The sequence below is a fragment of the Hippoglossus hippoglossus genome, chromosome 4 (genome assembly GCF_009819705.1).
Source record: "Hippoglossus hippoglossus isolate fHipHip1 chromosome 4, fHipHip1.pri, whole genome shotgun sequence".
Classification (NCBI taxonomy): Eukaryota; Metazoa; Chordata; class Actinopteri; order Pleuronectiformes; family Pleuronectidae; genus Hippoglossus; species Hippoglossus hippoglossus.
This window is the reverse complement of record NC_047154.1, coordinates 22,916,430-22,943,719: the sequence shown is the minus strand read 5'-3', so window position 1 is coordinate 22,943,719 and position 27,290 is coordinate 22,916,430. Positions and strand designations below refer to the sequence as shown.

The following is a 27,290-nucleotide window of genomic DNA, read 5'->3' as shown; positions in this document are numbered from 1 at the left end:
TTAAATATACAGGGCCCATTCGAGGGGTAAAGAAAATAACAATTCTAACAATTTAGATGAAACACACTAGTGAAAACATCAGTAGAATGATTTTATATTCAATTTAATAGATCCATTTCACCTAAATCTTACACACTGGACCTTTTTATAAAGTAAGAAACCAGCCAACAAAGTCATTTACAGTTGCATTAAATAGAGAAAAGCAAATATAATAACATTCTGTCAGCTGTTCTTAACGTGTCTGACTAACACTGTAAATTATTGTGAGCATAGTGGTGTGCTAATGATGGCGCCTCAAAGAAAGGGTTTTCATATACAGTATATAGATGGAGATAGATAGATAGATCACACCTCCCGCTGCGTTGTGCACGTGTGAAAGACAAACTCTGGGTAAACTCCGAACCCAATTCTCTGGATTTTTTTACCCGGAGGTCATGTCTGAAAACAGAGTGAGCATCTATCGTGGCCCCACAGGCCAGACCTTTTTTTTTTTTGTGGTTATATTTATTCCTCTTGTTCTCCTCCACCAAAGTTCCAGCACAACAGGGGCAAAGCAGAAACCAGGAGAGAGCAGACGGGCAGGGGGCTGACAAGGGCAAGTTCATTTGACAGTTTTACCCTGCATGACAGCACATATCATAGAGAGACCTCCTGAGAGATGGAGGGAGCAAAAGAGGGATGGAGACAAGTAGAAAAAGAGTTAAAGCTTAAAAATATGTAAAGACAGAGACAATGAACTCAGTGGTTAGCTGTACTCATTGTTTCCTGTGCTACCAGGGCTTTAACAAATCCAAAACTTCCATAATGCTGGAGATACGACGGGTAGTTCTAATATTTCAAAATCACAAATTTTCTAAGTTCGGTTTATTGACGGGTTGCAACCAATGTCCAAAAAGGAATGTACGGCATGTGTTATTTTACTTCTCTCTCCCTTTTCATTACTTTTTTAAGAAAACAAAAAAAAGGGGCGGAGGCTAAGATCAAAGAGAACAAAAAAAGTTCCATTGATGTTACATTATTATAGGAAATTGATGACATGATCAAAGCATTTGCACTTCAAAGGTGGAATGATTTGTGTAAAAGGCAGTAGATAACTTTAAACCAATGGAAGAACAACAAGTTACAGCATTTTAAACAAGCGACAATTAGAGATACTGCTATTAATACTAATACGAAATAGCTCAGGATATACTGTATGAATTACTCACAGCTGTAAGTTGATACAAGTGTGTGTATATAGCATTTTGTATTGACAGAGAGGAGAAATAATAATGGTTGAGCCTAAGAGACTGCTCTGGGCTGCGAGAGAGGAACTCCAGACAGACAACCAGGACATCGAGACAGAAAACGTGACCCTCGAGGTAGGAGACCAAGTCTTCCAGAGAGAAAATCAGGATCTCCTGAGACAAATCCAGAAAGTCCAGAGAGAACACCTATCTGGCCAGATAGAAAAAGAGCACGTCCAGAGACAAAACCAAGTCCTCGGAAGACAAAATGTGGCCGTCCTGAAAGAATCACAGGACCTCCAGAGAGAAAATCAGGAACTCCAGACAAAATACCAGGACCTCCAAAGAGAAACGCAGGACGTACAGAGAGAAAAGGATGAAATCCAGACAAAGAACAAGGACCTCCAAAGAGAAAACCAGCAACTACAGGGAGAAAACCAAGACATCCAGAGAGAGAACCAGCAACTACAGGGAGAAAACCAAGACATCCAGAGAGTAAAGAAGTTACTCCAAAGAGAAAAGAGGCAACTCCAGAGAGAAATTCAGCATCTCCAGAGAGAAATTCAGCAACTACAGGGAGGAAACCACCAGGAACTACAGGGAGAAAACCCAGACATGCGTAGAGAAAACCAGCAACTCCAGAGAGAAAATAAGCAACTCCAGGGAGAAATCCAGCAACTACAGGTAGAAAACCAGTCCCTGAGAGTGACTCCAGAGGAGCTGGGATTACAACTCAGGCTTGTGGCGGACCAAGTCAATGGTATGGGCAAATACAACTGATACAGAATATTTGGAAAACTGCTCGGCCTACTACGACCTTTCCCCTACACAAATTAACTTTGAATTGAATGGTGGCACTGAGGGGCAGTGGTTAGCACTTTCCACTCACGGCAAGTTTATTTAGAATCCAGGTTCTTTCTGTGTGGAGTTTGCATGTTCTCCCCATGTCTGCGAGGTACTCCGATTTCCCTGGACCTTCAAAAGCCCAAAAAACTGCAAGGCACTGTTTGTTTTTATGTTTTTTTATAACATTACATGTATTGATACCTTAACAGCCAATGTCACAAACTGATTCATGGACAATTTTTAAACCAGCATGACTGACGAGTCCTAATAAATATACATAAATGTATATTCATGAATGTATAACAGCCGTTATCCTGTTCACCATCCTTTTACATTCATATACACTTCTCTAACTCTTGAATTTCAGTATACTGCACTGTTTTATAACTGTCCGTGGTCACTGCACTGTCATCGTTGTTTTCTTTCCTGTTTTTAATTGTGTTTTGACGTGTTCCATGTGCCTTTGAATTGCCCTGCGGGGACAAATAAAGTTGTTTTGAATTTGAATATTCTCTTATAAGTCAGTATACATCTTATTGCTACCTCCACCAAGGTATATGCTGTCCTTCTTCTTGTATTTCTTGTTCACTCAGTATATTCCTGTTAATAAATAGTTACTTTGCAGCACATAATATGTCACATATAGACTATTTTTAATGCAGAGTCTGAGAAAATGGTCAAGACCTACTGTTCAAATTGTTTTTGAAAAATGGCCATGGCCAACAAACTAATAATACAAAGTATGATGAACCAAGCAATCAATCTACATGCATAGTACTTGAAGAACTGGTGAGATCTTTAAAAAGTGAGAGTGAGTGGTGTACATCGTGTCATCGTGTCCAAGTTCCAGACAAGGTTTTAAAAAAAACCAGCATGAGAGGAGCAGAGGTCGAGATGAGAGGGAGAGAAGCAGAGATTCAGAGAGGAAAAGTGGAGTTTGATGCTACTGATGTGTTACAGTCCTCGGGGTAGATCCAGGAGACTGGGGTCAGACAGCAGGTCAGACTCTGAGTGTGTGTGTGAATACACTTAGGCGAAGCTATGCAGATGACTAGGTACCATCAGTAGTGTAGTGCAGGGTATACACAGGTATCAGGCATATGCCGTACACCCACTTCTAAATCGCCTGTTGTTCGCTTCATTCCTTCGTGTCCTGCAAGCCAATTTTCTCCGAGGGGCAGCAAAAGCATTTCCCGCCTTACTCTGCCTCTGATTGGTTAGTTAGGATATAAATATCAGAGTCTGCTGGTTGAACCAAGAGACAAAACTTCGTAGTTTCTGAAAGTTAGCAAGATAACGCAAAGATTGCTGGAACCTATTACGTTATTTAGGGGAATGATATCTCTGGCTGCTTTCAGACATGCGCAGAACTTTGAGTAGTCTCCCTAAAATGATCCGGAGGTGTTGTATGTGAGAACAACAATGTCGCCGTGAGTTGCTGTGGTCATTCTCCTAGTTTTTCCTGCCAGCCCTCCAGGTGAGAATACAGCAGGATATTGTCCAGAGGATTCACCACAAGTGACCTCAGAAATTCATTCATTTTGATGAGATACATGACCAGATGCTATAAGGTACAAGGGAGAAAGCCACTTTTTTAATGTTTATACATAAACCTCAGACTGGGAGGTAACAGAGTGAAACAGACCGCAACAACACAGAGCTCAGCAAAGTCTCCTTGGTCTCGGGGGTTACACCTACAGCCTTTGTGGTCGGCAGTGTGTCAATGTGTGGCTCCACACAGACGTGACCGAACTTCTCACTGTGCGAGCAGGTGTCTCTTAGCCTCATAGCGGGTTGGCACAAGGCGTCTCACCAAGCTACCGGATGTCTTCCAGGCTGGTTTGGGAAGAACACGTGTCACCGGACTGACTCGCTGGTAGATTGAGGCTGTCAGGGGAGATGCAGCAGGGCCATGGTGGCATGTGGTCAGCTGATATCTCCTCTCCCTGTTCTCCACTGTCTGTGTCTGGACGTCTCCTGGGAGACAAGCGGGGACACGTGCTGACATGTGATAAACAGATCTGTGACTAAGGGTCTGCCTTAAGAGAATAGAAATGAGATGATTAGACAGACTTAATTAACTTGCTTAAAACTCCTTAATGTATATCCTGGTATTAAATTAAACCAGGACATCAGTTTGGTGGCATGCTTTATGTGTTTCACAGGAAACTGGACTCATTACTCCTTTTCGGTTAAGAGTGGCTTTTTTGTGTGTGCATTTTTACAAATAATTATAAAATAATAAATCTATTGCCAACCAATCGCATAAAATGACCAAAAAGAACAATGTATTAATCTTGAGGAGTTTTAAGACTTGCACTTAAAACTCCTATGCAGCTCAAAACCCTAAACTTTTACTTTGAAGGCACAGTGTCTCTTTTTCAGTTTCTCAATTTCCATCGTTGATGTTTTTCGCTGAATTGCATTCCACAGCACAAACATTGACGGCGTCAAGACGGCATTTGCTAATGAACAATAAGATCAGCAACACTGATTTGCATATGTACACAAAAGAACCAAATTAGGAAAATAACCCCCTAAAGGGACTTTTTTCAATTTACAGTGTGAACAAATGCTAATTAAATATAATTCATGCATGGAACTATCTATGGAAAATCGTTTTTCGATGGTTTATAATACAATCTATTGTATAAGTATAAGATATAATAGAATTTTTTAAATACATAGCTTGTCCGTATTAAATGTATCTTTCAAATCATCATTCTAACTGGGCCACTTTCAGATCAATGGAAAAATATCGGTTTCTTCGTACAAATATGTGCAAATGAAGCATTGGTGGAAATGTTTTGGCTCGATCGAGTCTCAGAAACGTGGACATGAGGTGTTTTCAGTCCTAATCTCCACGTCACCGTCTTCGTGCACTGAAGCTGTCATGCTGCTGTGGGTGTATTCTTTGTGAATAGGATGAGCTTATCACCGTTTGAGATGCAGCATTAGATGCACTTAGACACACACACAGTTCTCACCGTGGCCCATTTCCTTTCACAGGAGTTCTATTCAGCTGCCGAGCCCTTTTCAATCAGGCTTTCTCTCCTCTTCACCCCACTCTGATTGACTTTGACTTCTGTGGCTTTCGAAATTAACGTCAGTTTACATGTGAAAAATGCGAAAAGAAATACAAAGTGGAAGTATATTTACTTAAGAAGTATTTGATGAAAATGTAGGGGGGGTGGGGGGCTTTGATGTTGGGGCTTGGAGATTACATTTCAGTATTTGGAGTTTTAATACTTCAGTGAGAAGCTCGCAGTTCTTATTTCGTGTCCCACTCGTCTTTCGTTCCTGACTGGCAGCTCGGAGACGCACACAGTAAAAACACTGGAAATCTCTTGATGCTCTTAAATCCTTGGTGGATTTCGACGTGTGGTTTTTGTGAGTCTGTGAGTTTCATGACAGCTGAACTAGTTGTCTCATATATGGAGAAGTCTACACGTCGTATTAAAGGTTGAGCAACTAATGCAAGTGAGTTCACTAGAAGTGCATTTCTGAATCAATATCACATCACAAGCTCATTTATGACACGAGATTAGAGATGCAACACACAATTATTTGTATTATTGATTCCTCTGCTAATTAACTTATTAATTAAAAAATGTAATATATACATTTACATTCTCAACACATTTACATTCTCTCTTTAAATATAAACTTTATTATAAATAACTATAAATTAAAAGAAAACACACATACAACCAAATACTGTAAATAACTCTGTATTATTGATTCTGTAAAATAGACTGCCACAGGAAGACTTTCTGTTTTTTACCTGGTACGTCAACGTCACAAACGCAACTGAATCCGACCAGTGGGAAAGGGGCTATTTCTTTATATTCCCATTGAACAGGACATTTCCTCATCCTATTCACAAACCTTTTAGACTGTGCCTACAGAAGCTATATCATCCTCACCCATGCCCACCAAACAACGTGTGATGTGGCGTCGCTCTCCTTTAAAACAGAGCATGTCAGTTAGGGGCATGTTCCTCTTGTGTTAATCACAATGGCACAAAGGATTCTGCCACAGTGACAGACTGGAGGCTTCACGCAGCGCTCGTGTCTCTGAGCGAGCGTGTGCATGTGCTTTTCATCCAGAGAGAGAGAGAGAGAGAGACAGGCTTCATCAGTTCTAAAAATAAGAACCCAATATGTTCTCCTTAATTTTTGTGCCGTTCCCCGTTTTTTAAAAGACAATAAGTTGGTTATTTATTTATTTTACAGTGACTAACACACCCTGTTGTCTAAAAACTCAATGTGCTGCAGTTATATTTATAGTGACAAGCCTCTGCTGTGACAAGCAATCATCTTCTGAAGTACCACAATATATCTTCTGTGTCTTAAAGCCACAAACCTGCGCTGCTTCTTTTAAAACCGCTGTAGCGCGTTGACAGGTCTGTCCTGATTTACTGTTGTATTGAATTATCTAACGTGTGATCTGTCCTAGTGACACCGTCATCAAACTATACTATTGTAAAGAAATCCAACGCCATAGAAGCGTGTACGAGCATTTCTCGTCCTTGACTTGTAAAAGCTGTAAACTGTCAAAAATGTGCAGGATTCAAAAGCCACATTTAACGGACATTTCTTTTTCATTTTCTGAAAAACTGAGGGTTTCTGTGGCGCAGCGATGATGTGAAATTCATTTTTTTTTTGTCCAACAGTGACGAACAAGGCCTCTTCCATCAAACAAAATCGTGACACCACACATTTTCTAGGTCAAGGCTGTTAACGATGAGCGGGGAATGACGGGAGAGGTGAAATCAGAGGGAGAGTGAGAGACGCACAGGAGGAAACAAAGAAACTGGGTGTGTGTGTGGTACTGGTGTTGCTCCTGTTATTCTTTTACAGGCACATTATGGGGACTAAAAGCATTTTTTAAGACTATGGTAAGGTTAAGTTTAAAGTGAAGGTTAGGTGAGGTTTTGGTTAAGTTAAGATGAAGGTAAGAGTTAGTGTCCAGGATGTACGTCAGTGTAATGTCCTCTGAAGTCATGGAGACGTGTGTGTGTGTCTGTGTGTGTTGCTTGTTCAATAAGAAATGGTGACACAGATAAGTGCTCATGTGTGACAGCTGGCTTGTTGTTTTTAACACGGCCGCCCCGCGCCTTTCCCAGCTTCCATTCACAACAACAACGACGTGTCAGCGACGAGGAGAAACAACCTGGTACCTCAGGGCATCAGTTACACTCGTGCACACGTCTGATCCTAAAGATCTGTCGCTGTGAGACCTCACCGCCCTGTGGGCACACTTGGCCCGAACACCTCTACCACTGGTTTCCCTCTGATGGACGGATGAAATCTGAAATACATTCAGCTCTGAAAGTGTCCGTCTGCCACCTGGTGTTGCGTCCTCTTCTGTTCTTGCTTCACTATAATGGCTTCCGGTGGTTGTCGGCCACTTGGGAGTTAGCTCGATGAACTGTAAATAACTTTTTATAGCACCTTTCAATGGACCCGAGGACGCTTTACATGTTTCAGGACATATTTAAGGTGACAGAGACAAAGACAAGGACAGATTGTATCAAATCAGGTCATTTACTTTTTTAAAAAAGGTTTTCATCGGTTTTTTGAATGTCCAGAGGGATGTGGCTTTGTGAAGTCTCCATTGGCAGAGCATTCCAGAATTCAGTTTCATTCAGTCCCATTGCCATTGTTTGGACTAGGCCCCTAAGAAAGGACATATTAATGCTTCAGCTCACCAAGACATTTTGGACAGTTCTATTCTCCCAACGTTGTGGGACCAGTTCGTGGAAGCATGACTCTGCCCCAGTGCACAGAGCAAGGTCCATAAAGGCTCGGTTGGGTCAGTTTGGTGGAGAAGAACTTAGACTGGCCCGCACAGAGTCCTAACCTCCACCCGGTCCAACACCTCTGGGATGAACTAGAACGGACGTTTCGACCCAAACCTTCTCGTCTGACCTCGTAAATGCTCTTCTGGATGAAAGGGCCGAAATTCCCACAGACACACACACAGAAAGCCTTCCCAGAGGAGTGGAAGCTGTTATGGCTGCGAATGGGAGAGCAACTCCATATTAATGTCTGTGGGTTGTCATGAAAGCTCCTGTAGGTGGAATTCGGCAGTGCCCTTAAATTCAGTCAAGCTTCACCAGATTGCACATAGATATCAGTTACCTAAGTAAATATAGTTGCTCTCAGACATGCTGTGAAGTCTGGATATTCTCGTGAAAGTATCCTGAGGGGCTTTATATGAAAACATATAACTGTATATGTAAATGTCTGTTTCTCCAGACATTTTCCAGAATGTTCCCGTCCTGCCCCCCCAGACTATGTCGGAGTGAGCCCTTTTAAGAATTCAGCCAGAAAATGACCGTCGAATTCAAGTGGGCGTGATGATCGTATATCCTACATGTGACGCTGGAAAATACAAAAAACGATTTTTACATCTTGACTTGTCCTGCAGTGTTCTTCATTTCATATGTGAAATGTTCGTATAATGTCCTGACCTCATTTATCTGGACACTATACGAATTTGCCTTGTTTTAAAAAAACTTTGATGGATTCTCTCTTGGTCCCATCCTTCCACCAAATTTTCGTGGATTTCCGTGAAGTCGTTTTTGCACAACCCTGCAGAACAACATAGCTCTCTTGCTGGAGGAGGTTATCTACGTTCACATCAGTCAGACACAGAGAAACATTCACATTTGGAGACTTGTTAGCGTCCATGTGACCAAAAAATAAGTGCGATAATGACTGAACTGTCTGCACTGGGAACAGTCAACTGTAAATCCAAAACACTGAGCTGACAGATAATTTAACTTTACAGCTGAACTGCAGAGTCGGACGATGACTCTTTGTGGCTCCAACAGTTTTCACGTCCCACATCATCATTTGATTCACGGTCAATATGAAAATATTGATTGAATCGTACAGTACATACAAATTAAATCAGCTCGGCTCCAACAACATCACTCATATTCATATTTCATACGACATATCAGAAATACGCAGCAACACACCGATGGCAGCACGGTGTAGTGGTGCATGTCGCTGTGAAATAGCAGCAGAGAGAGCGTGTGTGTGTGTGTGTGTGTGTGTGTGTGTGTGTGTGTGTGTGTGTGTGTGTGTGTGTGTGTGTGTGTGTGTGTGTGTGTGTGTGTGTGTGTGTGTGTGTGTGTGTGTGTGTGTGTGTGTGTGTGTGTGTGTGTGTGTGTGTGTGTGTGTGTGTGTCATTCAGGGTATTTACTGCTGAGGACAATTATGTTTTCAAAATCCTTTAATGTCACATTACTATGTATGATGCTATAAAAACGTCATGATTGACAGCTGAGACTGATTTGCGATTGGTTAAGCGCATGTTTTGTCGGGACATCGATACTTTAGCCCCGATCCCCCCGATCGCTTCTGTGTCGACTCTGGTCCCATGTGGCGTCTTCGGCGCAAGATGACGCGTCTTCAGTCTTCAGTCTATGCTTGGAACAAAAACTCGATATGTTAGTGAACGTGGCTTCTTTTATTTTCAATGTTTTTGTAATAGACCTGTCTCTCTTGTGAGTGTCTAAAGATTATAGAGGTGCAAGAAATACTTGTCGAGACACAAGCCCATCTGCATTTTGTAAGAAAGATACGTGTCAAACTTGGCTTGACACTGGATGTGTATCACATCAAGAATTGAACATTCATGATAATGTATCCTCAGCTGCCGTTCGAGTATCACTGTGGGTGGTGCATGGAGCAGGGATCTTGTGTAATGTGTGATATGTAAACTACAGCATGCACATAAATAAGTCAGTATCTGTATTCCTCTGGGTTCGAGGTGAACTTGCTCCTGATCCCACTGTGAATTGACGACAACACACCAGTCAGTGTATCTTCAAACTGCAGTATGCACGTGTTCCTTCCACTCCGGATAAGTGGATAAACAAATAAACTCTCTCTTTAATTAACGACACGACGGTGTCACGCCACAGTGAGGGGAATGGTAATTTTGCCTGCAACATGTGCATCTCCTCGTGTAAATCCACTGTTGTCGTATAGTTATCTGTGTCTTTTGCTGATACAATGTGTTTTTTAAACCGCTGAGCAGACTCTTTTAAGACAACGGGGCCGACCCATTAGCCGGTCCCTCAGATTGATGTTGAATGTGGAAGTTATTGGGGGAGAATCTGCAGCCTGTGAATTCACTGTGTTGCAGATCAGAGCAGGTCTGACACAGCAGAGTGTTAAACTAGTGAAGCTGCTGTGGGTCTAACGCAGGAATAAATATTCTCCAGGAGCTAAAACTAGTTATATCTATAAACTTTGGTGGAATATACGTCTGTGTACATTAACTGCATGGATATATACTTTACTTGCTTGAGTCTTCAGATGTTTTATTTTGCAAAATTCTAAAAAATATTCAGTTTACGAGGATCTAAATTATGAAATATTCGAATTAAAAGGTTCACCACACTGACGAGCTACATTATAATGCTGCTTACATGTTGTAATGTGCTTGTTATTCTAATAAAGTAATATTCTCTATATATAATTCACATTGTAAAAGAGGACATACTTTTATTTGTGATACTTACGTAGAGATTTGAAAGCAGGACTTTTCCTTTTATAGGCTACTTTTACTTCATAAAAAAGCTCTGCACCACTAACTTTCTTTATTCTTTTCTTCTTCTATCCCAAGATTCCTCGTGTTTAAGTTTAATCACATAGTTTCCTGTGGTAAAAGTACAAATGTCCAAGGTTTCTTGTTTCATGTGGAGTTTCTGCCTTATTTCTCCTCTAGGTTCTCTGAGCAGTTTGCGCTGCCTGATAATTGTCTCCATAATTGATTTGGGGGGGGGGGGGGGGGGCATGTGAGGTTGGATTAAAAGAAGAGCTGCTCTGCCGAGTGTGTGTGTGTGTGTGTGTGTGTGTTTTTGAGAGACCACACATCTGTGTATTCGATCTGTGCAGGTGCACATCTGTGTCTGGATGCGTGCGCTCTCCACTGAGTTGTCCTTTCGTGATGCGTCCTGCAAAGTGTCATTCCACTCCAGCGGCTGATTGGTCCACGGCGGTCCCTGCGGGCCGTGTGACGTCTTTCACTGCGGGAGGCCTTTTAGTGTACGTTTGGCTTGTGTGAGGGCGCGTGTTATTTCCGTTGTGCTTCCTTAACCATGAGTGTGATGCTCCCAGGCGTGCTTTCTTTCTCTGAGAGGCACGTACAGTACAGAACACACACACACATTCACACACAAAGGGATAAAACAACATTAGTAACTTGCCGTCTCGGAGCAGGAGACTAATCTGGTTAGAACCCACCGGCTAATTAGGACGAGAAGAACCAGGCTCACTTGGTGTTTGACCACTTTCATACATCACACTTATGAAAACAGGTAAAGAGAGAAGCAGGCGTTGAAACGGTGAAATTACTTCTAAATCAGTGTGATGAAAATACTTTTATTTCCCTCTCGTGGGCCACAACAATGCTTTAACAGCCTGTTTGACTGCTATGAAACAGTGCAGATTTACCTGCTGTTTCCTCCGCCATAAAACTGCTTCTTTTTTTTTTCATTTCGTCGTGTTGCATTGGTTGAGGAGGTGCAGCGCTTGTGGGGGCGGCGGCCCCACATCGCAGCGATCACAGCCTCCGATATGTCAAAAGTAATTAGGCTGATCGGAGAGTATACCGTATTATGCACGGAGAGGTGTGTGTGCGCTCCGTGCTGTTAATTAGACTGATGAGTCGACGCTAATAAGCCCAACGCAGACCCTCAGCCACGAGACTGCTTTTCTTCTCATTAGACTTCTTATACCTTTTTACATCGAGGGATGTATGTTTGCTGCTTTGCTCGTCTCACTGTGGACCTGCAATGTGCACAAATCGATGAAGAGGACTGTTTAATAAAAGCTCATTAATGGATTAGGCGATTTGAAAAAAAATATCTGCAAATATTTCAATCGACCATTTCTTCTTTCACTCATTTTTCAGCTAAAAATGCAAAATATTCGATGGTGCCAGCTTCTAAAAGTATTTTTTAATTTGTCGTGTGTCAGTTTTACAAAATAAGAGGTTTGAGTGTGTTAAACAATTATAATAACTTACATTTTTATAGGGACCCAAGGACGTTTTACATATTTGAAGGAGAAGGACATATTTTTGGAGACAGAGACAAGGACAGATTGTATCAGATCAGGTCATATGCATTTTTAAAGTAGTTATTTGAATGTCCCAGGATGTGGCATTGAGAATCTCTATTGGCGGGGGAATTCCAGAGGGTGGGGGCAGAGCCACACTAAAACACGAATAAGAAATTCCACTGTTTTCTGACTAAAACATTTATTGATAATTGAGAAAATACTTGTTCACGTTCATATTCGAATTCCGTCAGTGCAAATTTAGAAGTTGGTCACATTTAAAAAATAAAAAAATAAAGATATTTGGCTTCATGGTTTAATATTCACACCCACGTTACTCTCCCTGCGCTTCATCATAATGCTCAAGCTGTGCTGGAGATTTAATAACATGAAATGATGAATCACCGCAGTCTCCCAAGAGTTCCTGCGTGCGATGGTGCAATCAATTTCCAATAAACAAAAAAATTACCAGCCAAGTTTGTCCATTGTGAGACGAAGTGTGAGCCCGGAACGCGGCGTACAGATGGAGAAAGATGGTGGCAGGGTGGAGTATGACAGCCATTGTTCTATTTTTCTAACAAAAGCCCTAAATCGAGTCGTCTCTTTCAAGCCTTTGCTGGAAGGTGAAACGTGTGAGACTCCACGAGCTGCTCCACCATCTCCTCTACCAACACTGGGGATTCATCACCACGCTTCTCCTTTCTTCCCCCTTGGCTGTAATTAGGCGAGCAAAAAAAGAAGCACTCAAGGTGGAGGAGGAGGAGGAGGAGGAGGATAAAAGACGGGGAGGTAGAGGGAAGGAGAGGATGAAGGTGGGGAGGGTGTGAGGAGGAGGAGGGCTGATAATGAGAGGCAGGGTGACAGAATGAAAGAGTGCAAGAGCATGTCAAGAGTCGGGGGAGGTGTGTGTGGGGGGGGGGGCGGCTGTTAGCCTGCGGCTGCCTCATGGTGTGATGTCGTGGAACCTTCTCCCCGTGTTTTATTACAAGGGGCTCTGTGTTGAGGTCTGTGTTAAGGTCTGTGTTAAGGTCTGTGTTGAGGTCTGTGTTGAGGTCTGTTGTCGTCAGCGTGTCGTGTGACGCACGTCGGCGGACGCTCGTCCACTGATGTATTGTGTCGCTGTTAATTTTGCACCGTTCACCCGAAGCAGAACACGGCTCGAGCAAAGTGGTGTCGTCGAAAAGTTCATTAAAGGAAGCAGCACAGGTGACGTCTTTTCATACTGCAGAACTGTGCAGGAATCCCTGATGGATCCACGAAAATGAAACTGGAATGGTAGAGAGAGCGGCGAGGCCCGAGATGGTAATGGTCTGTATTTATATAGAGCTTTTCTAGTCTTGATGACCACTGACAAGTGTTTACAGTCTCAAATACTTAAATTCATTCTAGCTGCTGCATATTTCACACACCTTGCCTTGTCAAAATACTACAGTTAGATTACTATAGAATTTTGTTGGGAGGCGTAATTCTCTATGCAGGAAAAACCCTGTTTTCCCTTTTTTGTTTTACTTTTATCAACAACAATCTGTCAACTACCAGAGAAGAACCCTGTGGTCCGAGTGAAACTGGGCGAGTCCTGTGAATGTGGTGCAGTGATGCTACATTTGAATTAGAGTTAACTGTGCTAACCAGACGTGGATAAACTGGTATTTAGCCGCATGCAGAAAGTAAACTGGGATGTCATTGTTTAAGTTTTAAAAAATCTGCATTTTCCAAGGTGTTTGTTAAAATCTCAGTTTCAGTGACTTAAAGCCCTGTTTGGATTAGAGACCCGAACACAGAGGAAAAACTTAATCTGGCAAAATATCTCCGTTACATAGTAGTTCCCTAAATGTGTGTGAATTTGTTCATCAAGATCCCTGAATTCCTTCCTGGGAAAATGGTAAAAAATGCCTCTCACTGTTAAAGAAAGAGAACTGGACCTGCACCAGAATGTAAATGGTTCTTTTTGGATTCTTAACACGTCCTTCCACCAGGTTTTGTGGAAATCCATTCAGGTGTTTTTGTGTAATCTTGCTTACTAACAAAGGACCACAGCTCTTGGCGGAAGGTAATTATATTTCTCAGGTCTTTCTATGGCTACGCTCGCGTTTTGACTTGTCTTCTCTAATTGTGACTGTTGAGAGCAACGCGGAGCAGTTTCTGTTGCTTGAATAACTTAATTATAATAATAATAATAATTTCTTCATGAGGTGGGTTCTTTTGTCTCAGTGGAATTAGCATTTGTGCTCATTTTTCTGACTTTTATCAGATTGTTTGCTCCCCTGTCTGCACTATGGCAGTAATTAAAAATAAGGGTTTTCCATTATTTGACTTCACAATCCCAAATCTTTCTGTTTTCCTCCGGCTCGCTGCATTACCATGTATGTTCATGCATTTCATTCATCTCTTACATGTGTCTCATTTTTCCAATTTACCGGCCCGTCAGGCTTTGTACACGCCAGACAGAGAGATGCTGGAAATAGTTCTCAGGGCCGCAGACATATAAATATATCCCCCATTAAAGCAGCAGGATGTATAATACGAAGAGACGTGTTTCACAATGAAAGTTGTCATGTGGGATTTTGCTGTCAAGCTGCTTTGTTGTAGAGTTGTCACATCGGCCTGCTTCTCATCTTCCACTTAGCTTTGTTCCCATCGGAGCAGGTATGATTATCCTTGTGATGTTCGGCGCTGTGACAGCGCGTCATCCAGCTGTGATCAAATCAATGTATATCGGGTAAGTATGTGAGATTAGAGCGGCGGGCTGAGCTGTAGGTTCAAGCGGGGACATGAAGTCAGTAGTGGCGCCGACAGCAGCCGGGTAATACCTGCACACACTCGCATAACAGAGCCGTCAATTAAAGGCTATTTGCTGCTGCTGACTGATTTCACCTGCGTGTAATTACTCTTTAATTTACGCTCACTGACAATGCAATGCACTAACTCGTTAAATTACCTGCAATGTGATCCGCCTGCTTATTTCAGATAAGAGTCATTATAATGAGTCTCAGCATACTGGAATTCAGGACGTGCATTTAGGAGCGAGGGATATATAAGAGTATGTTTTGTGTTATTGTACAATATCAATTATAATTGGGTTCACAACAACATTTCTGGAAAATGAATCGGAACGCTTATGGAGAACCGAAAAGAATATCTCACAAATCAAAGCACTTGTCCAAAGAAAAGTCAATATTTTAAGATTGTGGCCAGAAAACCGCCTCATTAATTTGGCTGCTGGATGGTTTATGAAGTTATATTGTCTCTTTGTTCACTTTGTCCCAGTGAAGCTCTTTCACCTCAAGGTTTTATTTCTTCGGCATAACTATTCACTAAACAGGTAAAATAAGACCCTGTAGTGGAATATTCCCTACACTGCATTTTTGACTGCTTATGATGCTTGCTAATGCTAAGTAGCATCAAACTTGCCCCTCATCCGTCATGGTCGTCCCAAGTCACAGGGGTTCTTCCTGTGTTTTGTTGTTGCGTGAACGCAGTGTTTCCTCCTGTAACTGCTGGGAAACAGTCTTAACTTTTACACACACTTAACTTCACGTCTGTGGTAAAACTTCAGTGAAATTCTAACGTTTACTTGTATCCGAATTATCACATTTACACTTGCAGTTTAGATTGTAACAGGCGATGTCTTCTATTCCTTTTCTATATTTGGAAGTTAGACCGTCATCAACATGATTTAAAGATGCGTTGTGTATGAATAAAACAATTATCTCTTTGCAATTATGACGTTTTATTTTACCTTGTGCCCTAAATTGTAGCCGGTGCTTTTCACCAGTTTGAATACGTTTAAAGTGGCGATGAATTAACCGGCATAAAACCCGTTTTCAGATGAATGGCAGCTGATTCCTGGCAGACGCAGATCGTTGTTTGGTACAACACCTGCAGCTCCAACCTTTGCTTTAAGTATTAGTAGAGTAAACCTTTTCCTGATAGATAGGTTATAGACCTTGCATTTCAAAATAAACCATTTCACTGTATCCTGTTGTATAGATGAGGTAAAATGTTCACAGATGACAGTTCGAAAACAAAACCGTCACACCAAAGTAAATAAAAGGTAAAATGATTTATTCTACCTGGATTAGCTTTGTTGTCATTGGGTCGCATCTTTTTGTTTATACTGTATTAGCATAACCACAGGGCTGCTTTTTATTCGTGGCCCACTCATCTCTTTTCATCGTAGTGTGTGTATGTGGGAAGAAGAAGGAAAGGAGACGCTTCGCAGAAAAAAGGTGTGAAGGGGGATTTTAGGAATTCGAATGACATGCATCACTGTGCAGCTTCCTGTTGGAGCTGACTCTTAATGAGACGTACCTGTCCTCTCCCTGCAGCTCCCTGTGTTCACCCCTCTCTCTCTGCCTGTCTCTCCTTTTGTCTGACAGAGACAGTGATGGACACGAGGACGGCGACAGCTGAGCTCGGCTGGATATCGTTCCCTGCCAATGGAGTAAGAACCATGTGCCGTGTGTGTGTGTGTGTGTGTGTGTGTGTGTGTGTGTGTGTGTGTGTGTGTGTGTGTGTGTGTGTGTGTGTGTGTGTGTGTGTGTGTGTGTGTGTGTGTGTGTGTGTGTGTGTGTGTGTGTGTGTGTGTGTGTGTACCCTGGGGGGAGGCAGTTAGAGTACACTTTACAGTGCGTCATTAACTGTCTGTCAAAATCTTAATTACACATGCAAGGTGACACCATTGAACCACCACTGATGTAGAAGAGAACGGATTCCGATAGATCCGAGATGTGTGGCGCGCACAACAACTCGCAATAGACACACAAATAGATCAGAATAAATTGAATACACTATAATTGAATAAAACCAAATAGGTTATTCCAGCCACGGAAACTCCGCAGAGTTTTTAAATGCTGGCTTGGCAAGTAGCGTTTACAGTGGTCGGCTCTCTGTGTGTGATTGTGTGTGTGTGTGTGTGTGGGGGGGGGGGGGGGGTGTCTGTGTGTGTGTGTGTGTGTGCGCTCTAATTGTGATGAATGGTTGTCCCTGTGCAGAACAGAACAAGGTAGAGGAGAGGGGAAAAGGAAATGAGGGAGGCGAGCAGGATAGAGAGACAAAACAGGAGCAAGGGAGAAAGAAAGTTTAATTTGTGTCAGTTCTCTGTAAACCCATTAATCATTTTAGCCTCTCCTCTCCCCTCTCGTCCACACCCCCTGCCCTTCCCTCACCCACGCACATTCCCCAGTGGGAGGAGGTGAGCGGCTATGATGAGAACCTCAACACCATCCGGACGTACCAGGTGTGCAACGTGTTCGAGCCCAGCCAGAACAACTGGCTCCTCACCACCTACGTCGACCGGCGGGCGGCACAGCGCATCTACGTGGAAATCCGGTTCACCGTGCGCGACTGCGCCTCCATCCCCAGCGTCCTGGGCTCCTGCAAAGAGACGTTCAACCTCTACTACCTGGAGACGGACAGGACCGTGTCCGAGGGCATCAAAGGGGTGGAGTACTGGGCCAACGCGCCTTTTCTCAAGGTACCAGAAACAACGGCCTCTGAATAGAGGAGCGAAGCGGGAAAAGCCGAGTTCTGTCAGCAGTCTCGCTGTGAATTAACATTTCAAAGTACATTTTAATGACGATCTCAGTGTTACTCTGCACACAGATACTGTTGAGCCGTGTTATGCCAAGGGTTCAGCACGGAGTCAGACATTTTCTCTGACTTTGGTATGCTAAACAGTGTTAAGAGCCGCAGCACCCAGACTCTAATCAGTCGCTACTCTGGAGGAAACGCAGGCCAGAGGCTGGTGTTCTCTGCTCATTCATTACGACATGTCACTCTCCTCTGAACACTGGTGTCTCCAAACTTGGGCTGAAGAAGTTGTCGACTCAATAAACCCATTGGACTGTCTGAAATTGTATTTGTTGTAAAGTTGATAACGGGGGTTCGTATTTCTTAGCTCATTAAAAGTTGTCGGAGATGCAGGATTTTTATGTGACGGAAGCGAAATGCAATCGAGAGGCAACACTCAAAACTTTTGTCAGTGCAGCTGAGTCACTCCTCCGACTGTTTAAATCAGCCTCCTTCCATCAGTGGGGTTTTCAGCGATTTATGACTAGTTAAATAAAACGGTTTGTGGTCTCTAAGGCATGTTTTCAGTATTTTACAGCAGCTTCCCCAAAACATTTTCCTCTGTGTTGAAGCTTCCTCGTCCACATGCAAACTGTCTATTGCGTCATTAAACAGAGATTTTTACGCTCAGATAAAAAAATCCTCCAGCTTCAGTATGTCAAATGGAGTTTAAGAAACAACAATAGAGGCTATATACCTGTATCTCTATTTTGCAGCTGAATTTAGTGTCATTGCACCACATCGCTGGCATTCACAGTCGCCTGCCTCGCCCTGTATTACTTGGACCACAGCGTTCTTCTCCGGTAATTGATTGTCGCTGAGGTATTTTGTAAAACGTAGGTCAAGTGTACAGAGACTTTTTAATTAACGGAAAGGAAAATATCCATTCAAAAAAATATCCCCAGTAGTGTAGACTGTAGGTCTAAAATACACCAAATATTCACCTTTCTAGAAAGAACACACACAAGCTTGTCTGTTTATTACTTTTCTCTCATCCCCCTTCCTTTCCTTCGCCTCCTCCGTCCCTCTCTCTCTCTCTCTCTCTCTTTCTCTCTCTCTCTCTCTCTCTCTATTTGCGTCGCTGCCAGGTGGACACCATCGCAGCAGATGAGAGTTTCTCCCAGGTTGATTTCGGAGGGAGGCTAATGAAGGTGAACACAGAAGTGCGGAGCTTTGGGCCGCTGTCCAAAGGCAGAGGCTTCCACTTGGCCTTCCAGGATCTGGGGGCCTGCATGTCCCTGCTGGCTGTCAGAGTGTTCTACAAGAAGTGTCCCAGCGTGGTGCAGAACTTTGCTTTTTTCCCAGAGGTACGTAGAAAGCACGTCTCACCACAAGCTGTGTTGCTGCTTTCGTCCGACTTTGGCAGAGCTGTTATCAAAAACATGTTTATAATCCCTTTTGTGTAGACGCTGACTGGAGCAGAGTCCACCTCATTAGTCATTGCCAGAGGAAGCTGCATTCCCAACGCGGAGGAGGTGGACGTGCCAATAAAGCTTTACTGTAACGGAGATGGAGAGTGGATGGTTCCCATCGGCAGCTGCAGCTGCAAGTCGGGTTACGAACCGGACAATGGCAACGTGTGTAGAGGTAAATCTATATGTTAACTAGAATGGCAGTCAGTAGAGCACATACACCTGCCAAGGCCTAGCAGTCCCTTTTAAATTCAATCAAGCTGCACCACAGTGCACACACACACTCATAGTGAAAGTCCCTTGTATGTGTCTGGTTGTTTTCATCAATATCCTTAAATTATTCACTGGGAAATATATGAAAATGTCAAAACTCTTTCTCACAGTGTAAAAGAAAGTAACAAACAAGATCCTTGGTCCATGTTCCATTTTGTAGAAAAATCTCTTCAGTAGGTTTTGCATAATCTTGCTGACAAACAAACAAACTAGGAAAGAAGGAGCACAAACCCATCAATCAGTTTAATATATATTCCTGTTTTTCATCAAGATCCATGAATAATTTCCTGGACAATCACTGAAAATGTCCTATCTCAAGATTTTAAGAAAGTAAAAGAAAATATCTGGATCCATACCAACATTTTACTGAGCCGTGCTGCTTCCTTCCACTAAGTTTTGCGGAAAGTAGTTTTTGCATAATCTTGCTTTGATAAACAAACCAACAAACAAAACGACGGGGGTGAAAACATAACCTCCGTGGCGACCGAGGTGACGAGGCTGTTCTAGTTCAAACTGCACTCAATGAAAGCAAGAAAAATCAATGAAAAGTGAAAACAGTCGCGTGGAGACTGAATTAATGGCGTTTTAATGACCTTGCACACAAACACGTGACATTGTCTTGAAGCACGAACCCACAGAACCTGAATGACAGAAGATCAATGTCCAGCCAAGGTGCTTCTCAGCAACATCTCAATGAGCAAACAACAAACACACAAGAGCCAACATCACAAATACACCACAGCAACAATGGAAATACTGAACCGCATCACTAAGCTGTAATGACATGTATGTTTTTAGTTCAGATGTAAATGGTTGAAATACACACTGAGATTATCTTTTTAATATCTCGTTTGTTGTTTGCTGTAAGAGATCTGACACGGTTGAATCCTGACTTGCTCTGCGAGACACTGCTGAGTCAAATTATGTAGAAAATGCAAATGTTTGTTGTATCCAGGGGAGCAAAGCATGTCATCTGTGGCAGTCCTCGTTAAATACGCACACGCGTGTCTACATTTAGATGTATTTATGCCCAAGGGTGCAGCCCACGATGTTCAGTATGTTAATGTTAGTAGAGGCAGACTTGGCTGAGCGAGGCACAGAAATAGCTTCTTCAGTATCTCTACCTCTTTTTCTTCTTCTTTTTTTATATCTGGCCTCCTTCCCCATTTCCTCTCCAAAGTAAAACCCATCATTTCTTATTTTCCCTGGAGAGTCTCATCAATTTGTGTGTGTGTGTGTGTGTGTGTGTGTGTGTGTGTGTGTGTGTGTGTGTGTGTGTGTGTGTGTGTGTGTGTGTGTGTGTGTGTGTGTGTGTGTGTGTGTGTGTGTGTGTGTGTGTGTGTGTGTGTGTGTGTGTGTGTGTGTGTGTGTGATGTATGTACATATGGTGAAATGATAAGTGAGGGCGCTCCATCCCATGTTAATTAGTTTAGCGTGTTCCAGCCAGATTAGTCTTCTGTAAATTAGTCCTGGCCTGTCAGAGAGTGTCAGGGAGACGGAGGAGTATCACATCAGGAAGGAAGGAAGGAAGGAAGGAATCATGGAGGGGGAAAAACAATGGGGGGAAGCGAGGAACAAGGATGGGAGAAATCAAGGAGGGAAGGAAAGAAAGGAAAAAATGAGGGAGCTGAGGAAGAAGGCAAGGAAGGAATGATGGAGGGAAGGAAGTAGAGAAGAAAATAGCCAAGGAAGAAACGAGAATGGTAAGGAAGAAAGGAGGGGAGTAAGAAGGAAGGATGGAAGAAAGAAAGAGGTAGTGAAGGGAGGAATGAAGGAAGAAACAATGCAGGAAGGAAGGCGGGAAGAGAAAATGATGAACGAAGAAAGGAAGGAATGATGGAGAGAACGAAGTAAGGAGGAAGAGAGAAAGAGACGTCTGAAGGAAAGGATGGGCAAGAAAGTAAAAGAAGGACAAACCAATGAGAGAGAGGTAGAAAACACAGCTGAGATGAAGCAGAGCGAACAGAGACGACTGATAATAATATATAATAATAATAATAATAATATTCTACCTTCTATGTTAAATGCTCCGAATGAAACGGAAGCTTAGACTTTTGAATCTCTGGCTCTTTGCTCATAAAAAAACGTGCCTGACTTGATTCATGGGAAACGGTGATTAAGTCTGACAATGTTACAGTGATGTTGATTGTCATTGCAAAAAGAAATTAAGGTGGAATTTAAAAAATCATTAAGTCGTCCAAAGTCCTTTGCTACGGACGCCTGAAAACTATTTAGCTCGTCGTCGTTGCCCTTGAAAACGAACCCGAGGAAGTAGAGCTGGGAAAGAGGAAATTATTACATTTTCATATCAATAGACGAGAGCAGTGGACGGTCTAAACATGATTTGTCTGGAATTGGCTGTTTGGCCTGTGGTGGTTGCAGCTTATTACTGAAACTGCAAAAAGTGATCTTCAGTAATTGAGCCGCAGTAAAAAAAAAACTCGCTGCCGGACTCGTGTTGTCTCGATCGACAGCGTCATGAACAAAGACGAGTCCCAGGAGAAGCTGCTACACAGTTTATTGATAGTGAACGTATTGTTTGACCAAATCGCTCCATATTCCATACTGTGGTTCCTTAGGTCCTTAACAACACACATGCCTAGTCTGAAGTCGATAAGATGAACGGTTCTTGAGATATGACGGACACATACAGACAGACACACGTTTATCGTGATCGCATATCCAACCTGAAGCTTGATGCATGAACAACAGGAGAAACACATTTCAGAGGCGTCCGACCTTATCGCCAAAAACGGTTAAATCTCGTTGTCAATCCAAGTCGACATCTTCGTCTGTTTCCTCTACGTGTGTGAAACCTCTTCCTCATCCAGAGATATTTATATATTTTCTATTTTCTTTTACAGTTTTGCGTCTGTCACGTAGAAGCATCATCAACACGCCCACTCGCTTACTGTGAATTTTTCTGGACAGTCACTGAGTCGATCATACGTCACGCAACGTGAGCTCATTATTTCCGTGTTGGGGGTTGAGTTAATCGGATGATGTCATAAATTGCAACCTGCTGATATTTTACTAGATTTTCTCATTTTCTTTTAGAGGACGACGATGCGACCGGTGTTTACATTGTTTTTAAATCCCTTCCAAAGTCAGAGCGGATTCCATACAATTTTAAAATGAGGATTTGAGTCAAAGCCTCATTCAAAGGCAGAACGCGCCGGGGTATTCTCGGATGGGGACGTGTCGGCTGGAGTGTGCAGACTGCAAACACGCTCCGTCGACATGACGTGACAGTTTCTGTGGAGCCGAGTCCACACACACCTGCGACGTGCTGTATTCAAAGCTCCTGTGCTTAGACTGTGATCCGGTGTGTCGTGGGACGGAGCGTGTCCCGTCTTGTCGGCGCCCAGCCGCCATCTTTTTGGTGAGCTCGTCTGCCAATCAGCTGATAACCACTTGGCAGGAGACTGGACTCACCAGTAGAACAGACTTGTGTGTGTGTGTGTGTGTGTGTGTGAGTGTGAGTGAGTGAGAGTCAGGCCTCAGAGATGGTTTTAATTCTGTACCAAACCAGCGTATTGTGCAAACCATTCGGCAAAGCTGGCTCAACCTCAAAGTACCGTGTGTGTGTGCGCAAAGTCGACAAATATTCAAAAGACTTACTTCAAATGCTCCTCTCTACAAATGTGAGCACTATCATCAAATACACACAAACACACAAACCACCCCTGCTGTGAACCCCGACAATGCAGAGATTTTTTTAAACCTGCAGGCGTTGAACACACACATGCACGTTTGTCTTTCTGCAATTATGAGGACGCTCGTTGACATATTCTATTCCCTATCCCCCCCAACCTTAACCATCATAACTACGTGCTTTACCCTAATCCTAACCTGAACCTAATCCTAAACCTAACTCTAAAACCAAGTGTGAACCCTCCAACAGGCTTTTGAAGTTGTGCGGACCGACCTAAATACCCCCGCACTGATCGTTTCAACAATTCTGTCCTCACAAACCACAGAAAGGCACGCAAACACACTTTCGTGTTCGTTTTTAATAATTGACCAGCGAGCCCGTATATGCCAACTTCAGACGGTTGTTATCCACATGACTCCACAGCCGGCTGAAGGCACCGAGGGAAACTGATCTATTTCTCTCTCTTTGTCCCTTTTCTTTAAAACACTATCTTTCTCTCTGTAAACCTCTGAGTCAAATGTCTGAGATGGATTTTTGTTCTTCCAGGCTTTTAAATAAAATTTGACTATTGTCAATATTTCTGTCTGTTCTGGATTAAAATTATTACTGATGGTCCAAGTATGGGTACAATCCCACAGACACACACGCACACGCACACGCACATCATCCTCGTGCATTTGCAATGTTAGCAGATCCTTTGACAGCCGGACACAAAAAGACAGAAAGAGAGAGATAACTATACAGAGAGGTATCAGGAGACGACTGAAAGAGAGCGGGAGCAAGACCTGTTGCCATGGTGACACGCCCCATGTGTATGAGGACGGTTGTTGAATAAGTGACCTTGACAAGCCAGATGTCTATCTGCGTATTCAAGACACAAACACACACACACAGACACACACACACACACACACACACACACAAAAGAGGCACAAGGCATTGACATGCAACTTCAAAAGGTCTGAATACAAAGAAACTAGCAGCGACGGACAGAAAAAAGAAAAAAGGTGTCTCGCAGAAAAAGTGAGGAAAACCTGGACAAAGCTGTAGCTGAAGGTAAATATATGAGAAAACATAATGGATATATTTCTTTCAAGTATTATCTACGCTTCAGAACCAGCGACTCTAAGCAAAGCGGCATTGGTCGACTTAATGCTTATTTAGTTATTTTTAAACCACTTTGATCCGGTTGCATGCAAAGACCCACCAGAGCTTTTTTAATACGTGCATTTCACAGCGCTCTGTGTTTTGGGGGTATTTTTTTGTTATGTTGGGAATACAACGAGGGAGATAGAGCTGCAACAAAGGGCCTCTGGCTGGAGTCAAGCCGGGGACGCCGTGCTACATGGTCGGCATCTTAATCCCGGAGTTTTACAGGTTTGCACTGTGGAAGTGACGGGACGCTTCCACCGCAACAGGAAACAACCGCCCCGCACCTTCCTGGATTGGGGGGGGGGGGGCAGTTGGATTCTACTCTCTGAAACTGAGATGATTAACCTGGTGTGTCTGACGTGTGTCCTCCTCCCAGCCCCTGGTCCAGTCATACTGGTGTGAACATTATTGTTTTTTTTTAGGTCTGGTGGATTTAATTAGATTGAACCAGCTATTTAAAAGGCCAGCACATTCAGAAATACCTCGTTTGACACCACGAGGAAGTGAGGAAGTAAAGTGTATTTATATATCGTCACAGACCTGGAGTCACAAAGTGCTTCACAGGGCCGTGGAAAGGTAAAAATAGAGCTCGTACAAAATGCAAAACAGAAAACAAAAGAGACCTGGTCCAGACTTGATCATCACCTAAAATAACCTCATATTTAATGACAGTAATTACGAAAAACTTCACAAAGGAAATACAGAAACCTCCTTGTCCCCCCTTCCACATCTTGTCAAAGGCTCCGTTAGAAGAGGCCACATGCGTCCCAGACCACGTCCCAATGTGGTGATCGGATCTCTAATGTGTCCCCAATTATTCTCGGCTGTGTTCACGCCTGTACTTGTGATCGGATGTCTCTTCCTGGAGGTGTCAACCAAAGCGCTGCTCTTTCCTGCACCGGCCAATCACATCACATTAATGCGAAAGAAGAGGTTGAGGCAGCTGGTGAACAAGTGTGTGTTTTCAGTGCAGATTTTAATTTTCCGTGCACTTCTCTTTAACATTGTACTGATATCTAGAATAGCGTGTTAGCATGAAAGCCAGCTTTGTTGTTGGTCCGGAGCATTAAAGTTTCATGTGGTGTTGTTATGGCGATCACGCCAGCATCGGATGTTGATACCAGGTTTGTGTCGACTCCTACTATAAGTTACATTTTATTAAACGTTTGCATTTTGGTCTTTTATCATCTAAAACGTTCCAGGAGGCGACGTGAGCATTAATCACAACACAAGAAAAATGTTAAAGATAAATCAGAACTGCAAAACAGTAAAATCATTTGGATTTTCCTCAGTCTTTCGGCAGAGCTTTTGTTTTTGTCCGTCTTACATTTAAATTAAATTCCCTCTTCACTGTTTGTCTTGATTTAGAATGATAATTCAGAATGATTCCTCACAACAGGCACTAATGTAATATTTGAATCTAAAACCTCGTATATAACATCCTCTGACTGTACTTGTGATCTGTTTAACTTTGCATGTTTGTCTTCATGTTACGTTTGAGTTTGAAGTCAATCTGCTGTGACCTTTTTTCACTTTGGCTTCAGACTTGATGTCAGACCTTTTTATAGTTCACCTGTCACATGCTCCCACACTCGCTGTCAGTCTCACAGCCAGTCGGCGTCCTGCTGAAGTCGGGGCAGTGACTCTTTCTGCAAATATTGGGGCTTAGAAGGACTCGGCTGCTGACCGGGGGGGAAATGTTTAACGGCTTACCTCAGCTCCCTTATACAGTATTTATACAACTAACAAATAATTTAGAAGTACTTTTGCCTGACACGTAAACTCTCACCTGCCTTTAGTTTGGTTTAGCTTCGGATTTTCAATAAAGAAAATAATTCCAACTTCTCCTTTTCCGAATTCGACCTGATTCTGACCTTGTATTTTCCAACTGTTCTGTCATTTTGGCTAAAATCCTGATCTCAAGATTCCATTCACTCTGTGAAAACATCTCAGAAGTCACAGAGACTTGCTGCCACAAATCAAAACCACTGCTGCTCAGATGATGTGCATATTTTGTTCAAAGTCCAGTATAATAGATACAGATTTCACCCAGTAACACCAGCAAGGTGATTCTGGCCTCTGACATCATGTCCAGGCAAAGGTCAGGCCATTGTGCTATTTAAAAATTCATGTCAAAATTAAAAATGCAACAGTACCTGTGCTTCACCATCCGGAGTAAAGGGAGTGATTCTTCCATGTGTGGCGTCAGAAACCTGCTGTTTGTGGTTTAGAATGAAGTTTCACCTGCTTATTATTTTAATGTGTTTTTTATCTGTCAGTCAAATTACAAAACAGGTCAAATATGAGACACAAAGCTCAATGTGTTTAAAATGCTTTCTGTGTGTGGGTTCATTCAAACTGACGTGTTTTATTTAAGTTTGACCGAAAAACTCGCCTCAAATTCAGTTTATTAGTTTGTTTATGTTAAAGCTGTGTAATTCACATGGATGGAAATATTACACGCAATTAATAACACATAAATATGAATATTTTTTTAGTCTAGGGAAGCCAAGTAATATGATAACTTACAAGTTTTATTTACTTAACCGTGTTTCGTGGAATTAAACTTAAAATCCATGACGCTCCCTCATTTTCTAATATGTCATTGTTTCACACGTTCTAATTACAAAAGCTCAAGCATGTTTAAATAAGACGGTGGGATGGATTACCGTGAAACTTGGGGATACGCTTTGGGTCGGGAAAGAACACAATAAATTCTGGTGAGGATTCAGGATTTCTTTTCACTTTCTTTAACATTTTTCAGAGAATAATTCAAGGATCTTGGTTTAAAAAGACATCAGGCGTTCAAGGGGACTGATATTTATGAGCGTGTGAATGTGGATCAAGTAGGTGTTGGGTCTTGAGATGCGCTCCGAGGCTGCATATACTGGTCCTGCCATCTCCAGATGACTAGCTGGCCTTCAGTGAAATGGAAGGGATGACCTTCATACACAAACTGTCGGCTGGATGCATCATCTTCTTTTTCTTTATCCTGTAACTGCAACAGAGGCATCGCGTCCACACGGAGTCTGATTTCCATTTCTACTGTAGTCTCGTCGCAGGTGTACTG

At 42.7% G+C, this 27,290-nt stretch overlaps 1 protein-coding gene across 1 annotated transcript in view; it reads left to right on the top strand.

The window, feature by feature from the left end:
• LOC117759856 (ephrin type-B receptor 1-like) overlaps positions 1-27,290 on the top strand; it is a 76,563-nt gene that overhangs the window by 8,711 nt on the left and 40,562 nt on the right. The window contains exons 2-5 of the mRNA XM_034582318.1: positions 16,537-16,601; positions 17,343-17,633; positions 18,817-19,035; positions 19,135-19,315. Of these exons, the coding sequence (XP_034438209.1) occupies positions 16,537-16,601; positions 17,343-17,633; positions 18,817-19,035; positions 19,135-19,315 (756 nt within the window). The remainder of the gene's footprint in view (positions 1-16,536; positions 16,602-17,342; positions 17,634-18,816; positions 19,036-19,134; positions 19,316-27,290) is intronic.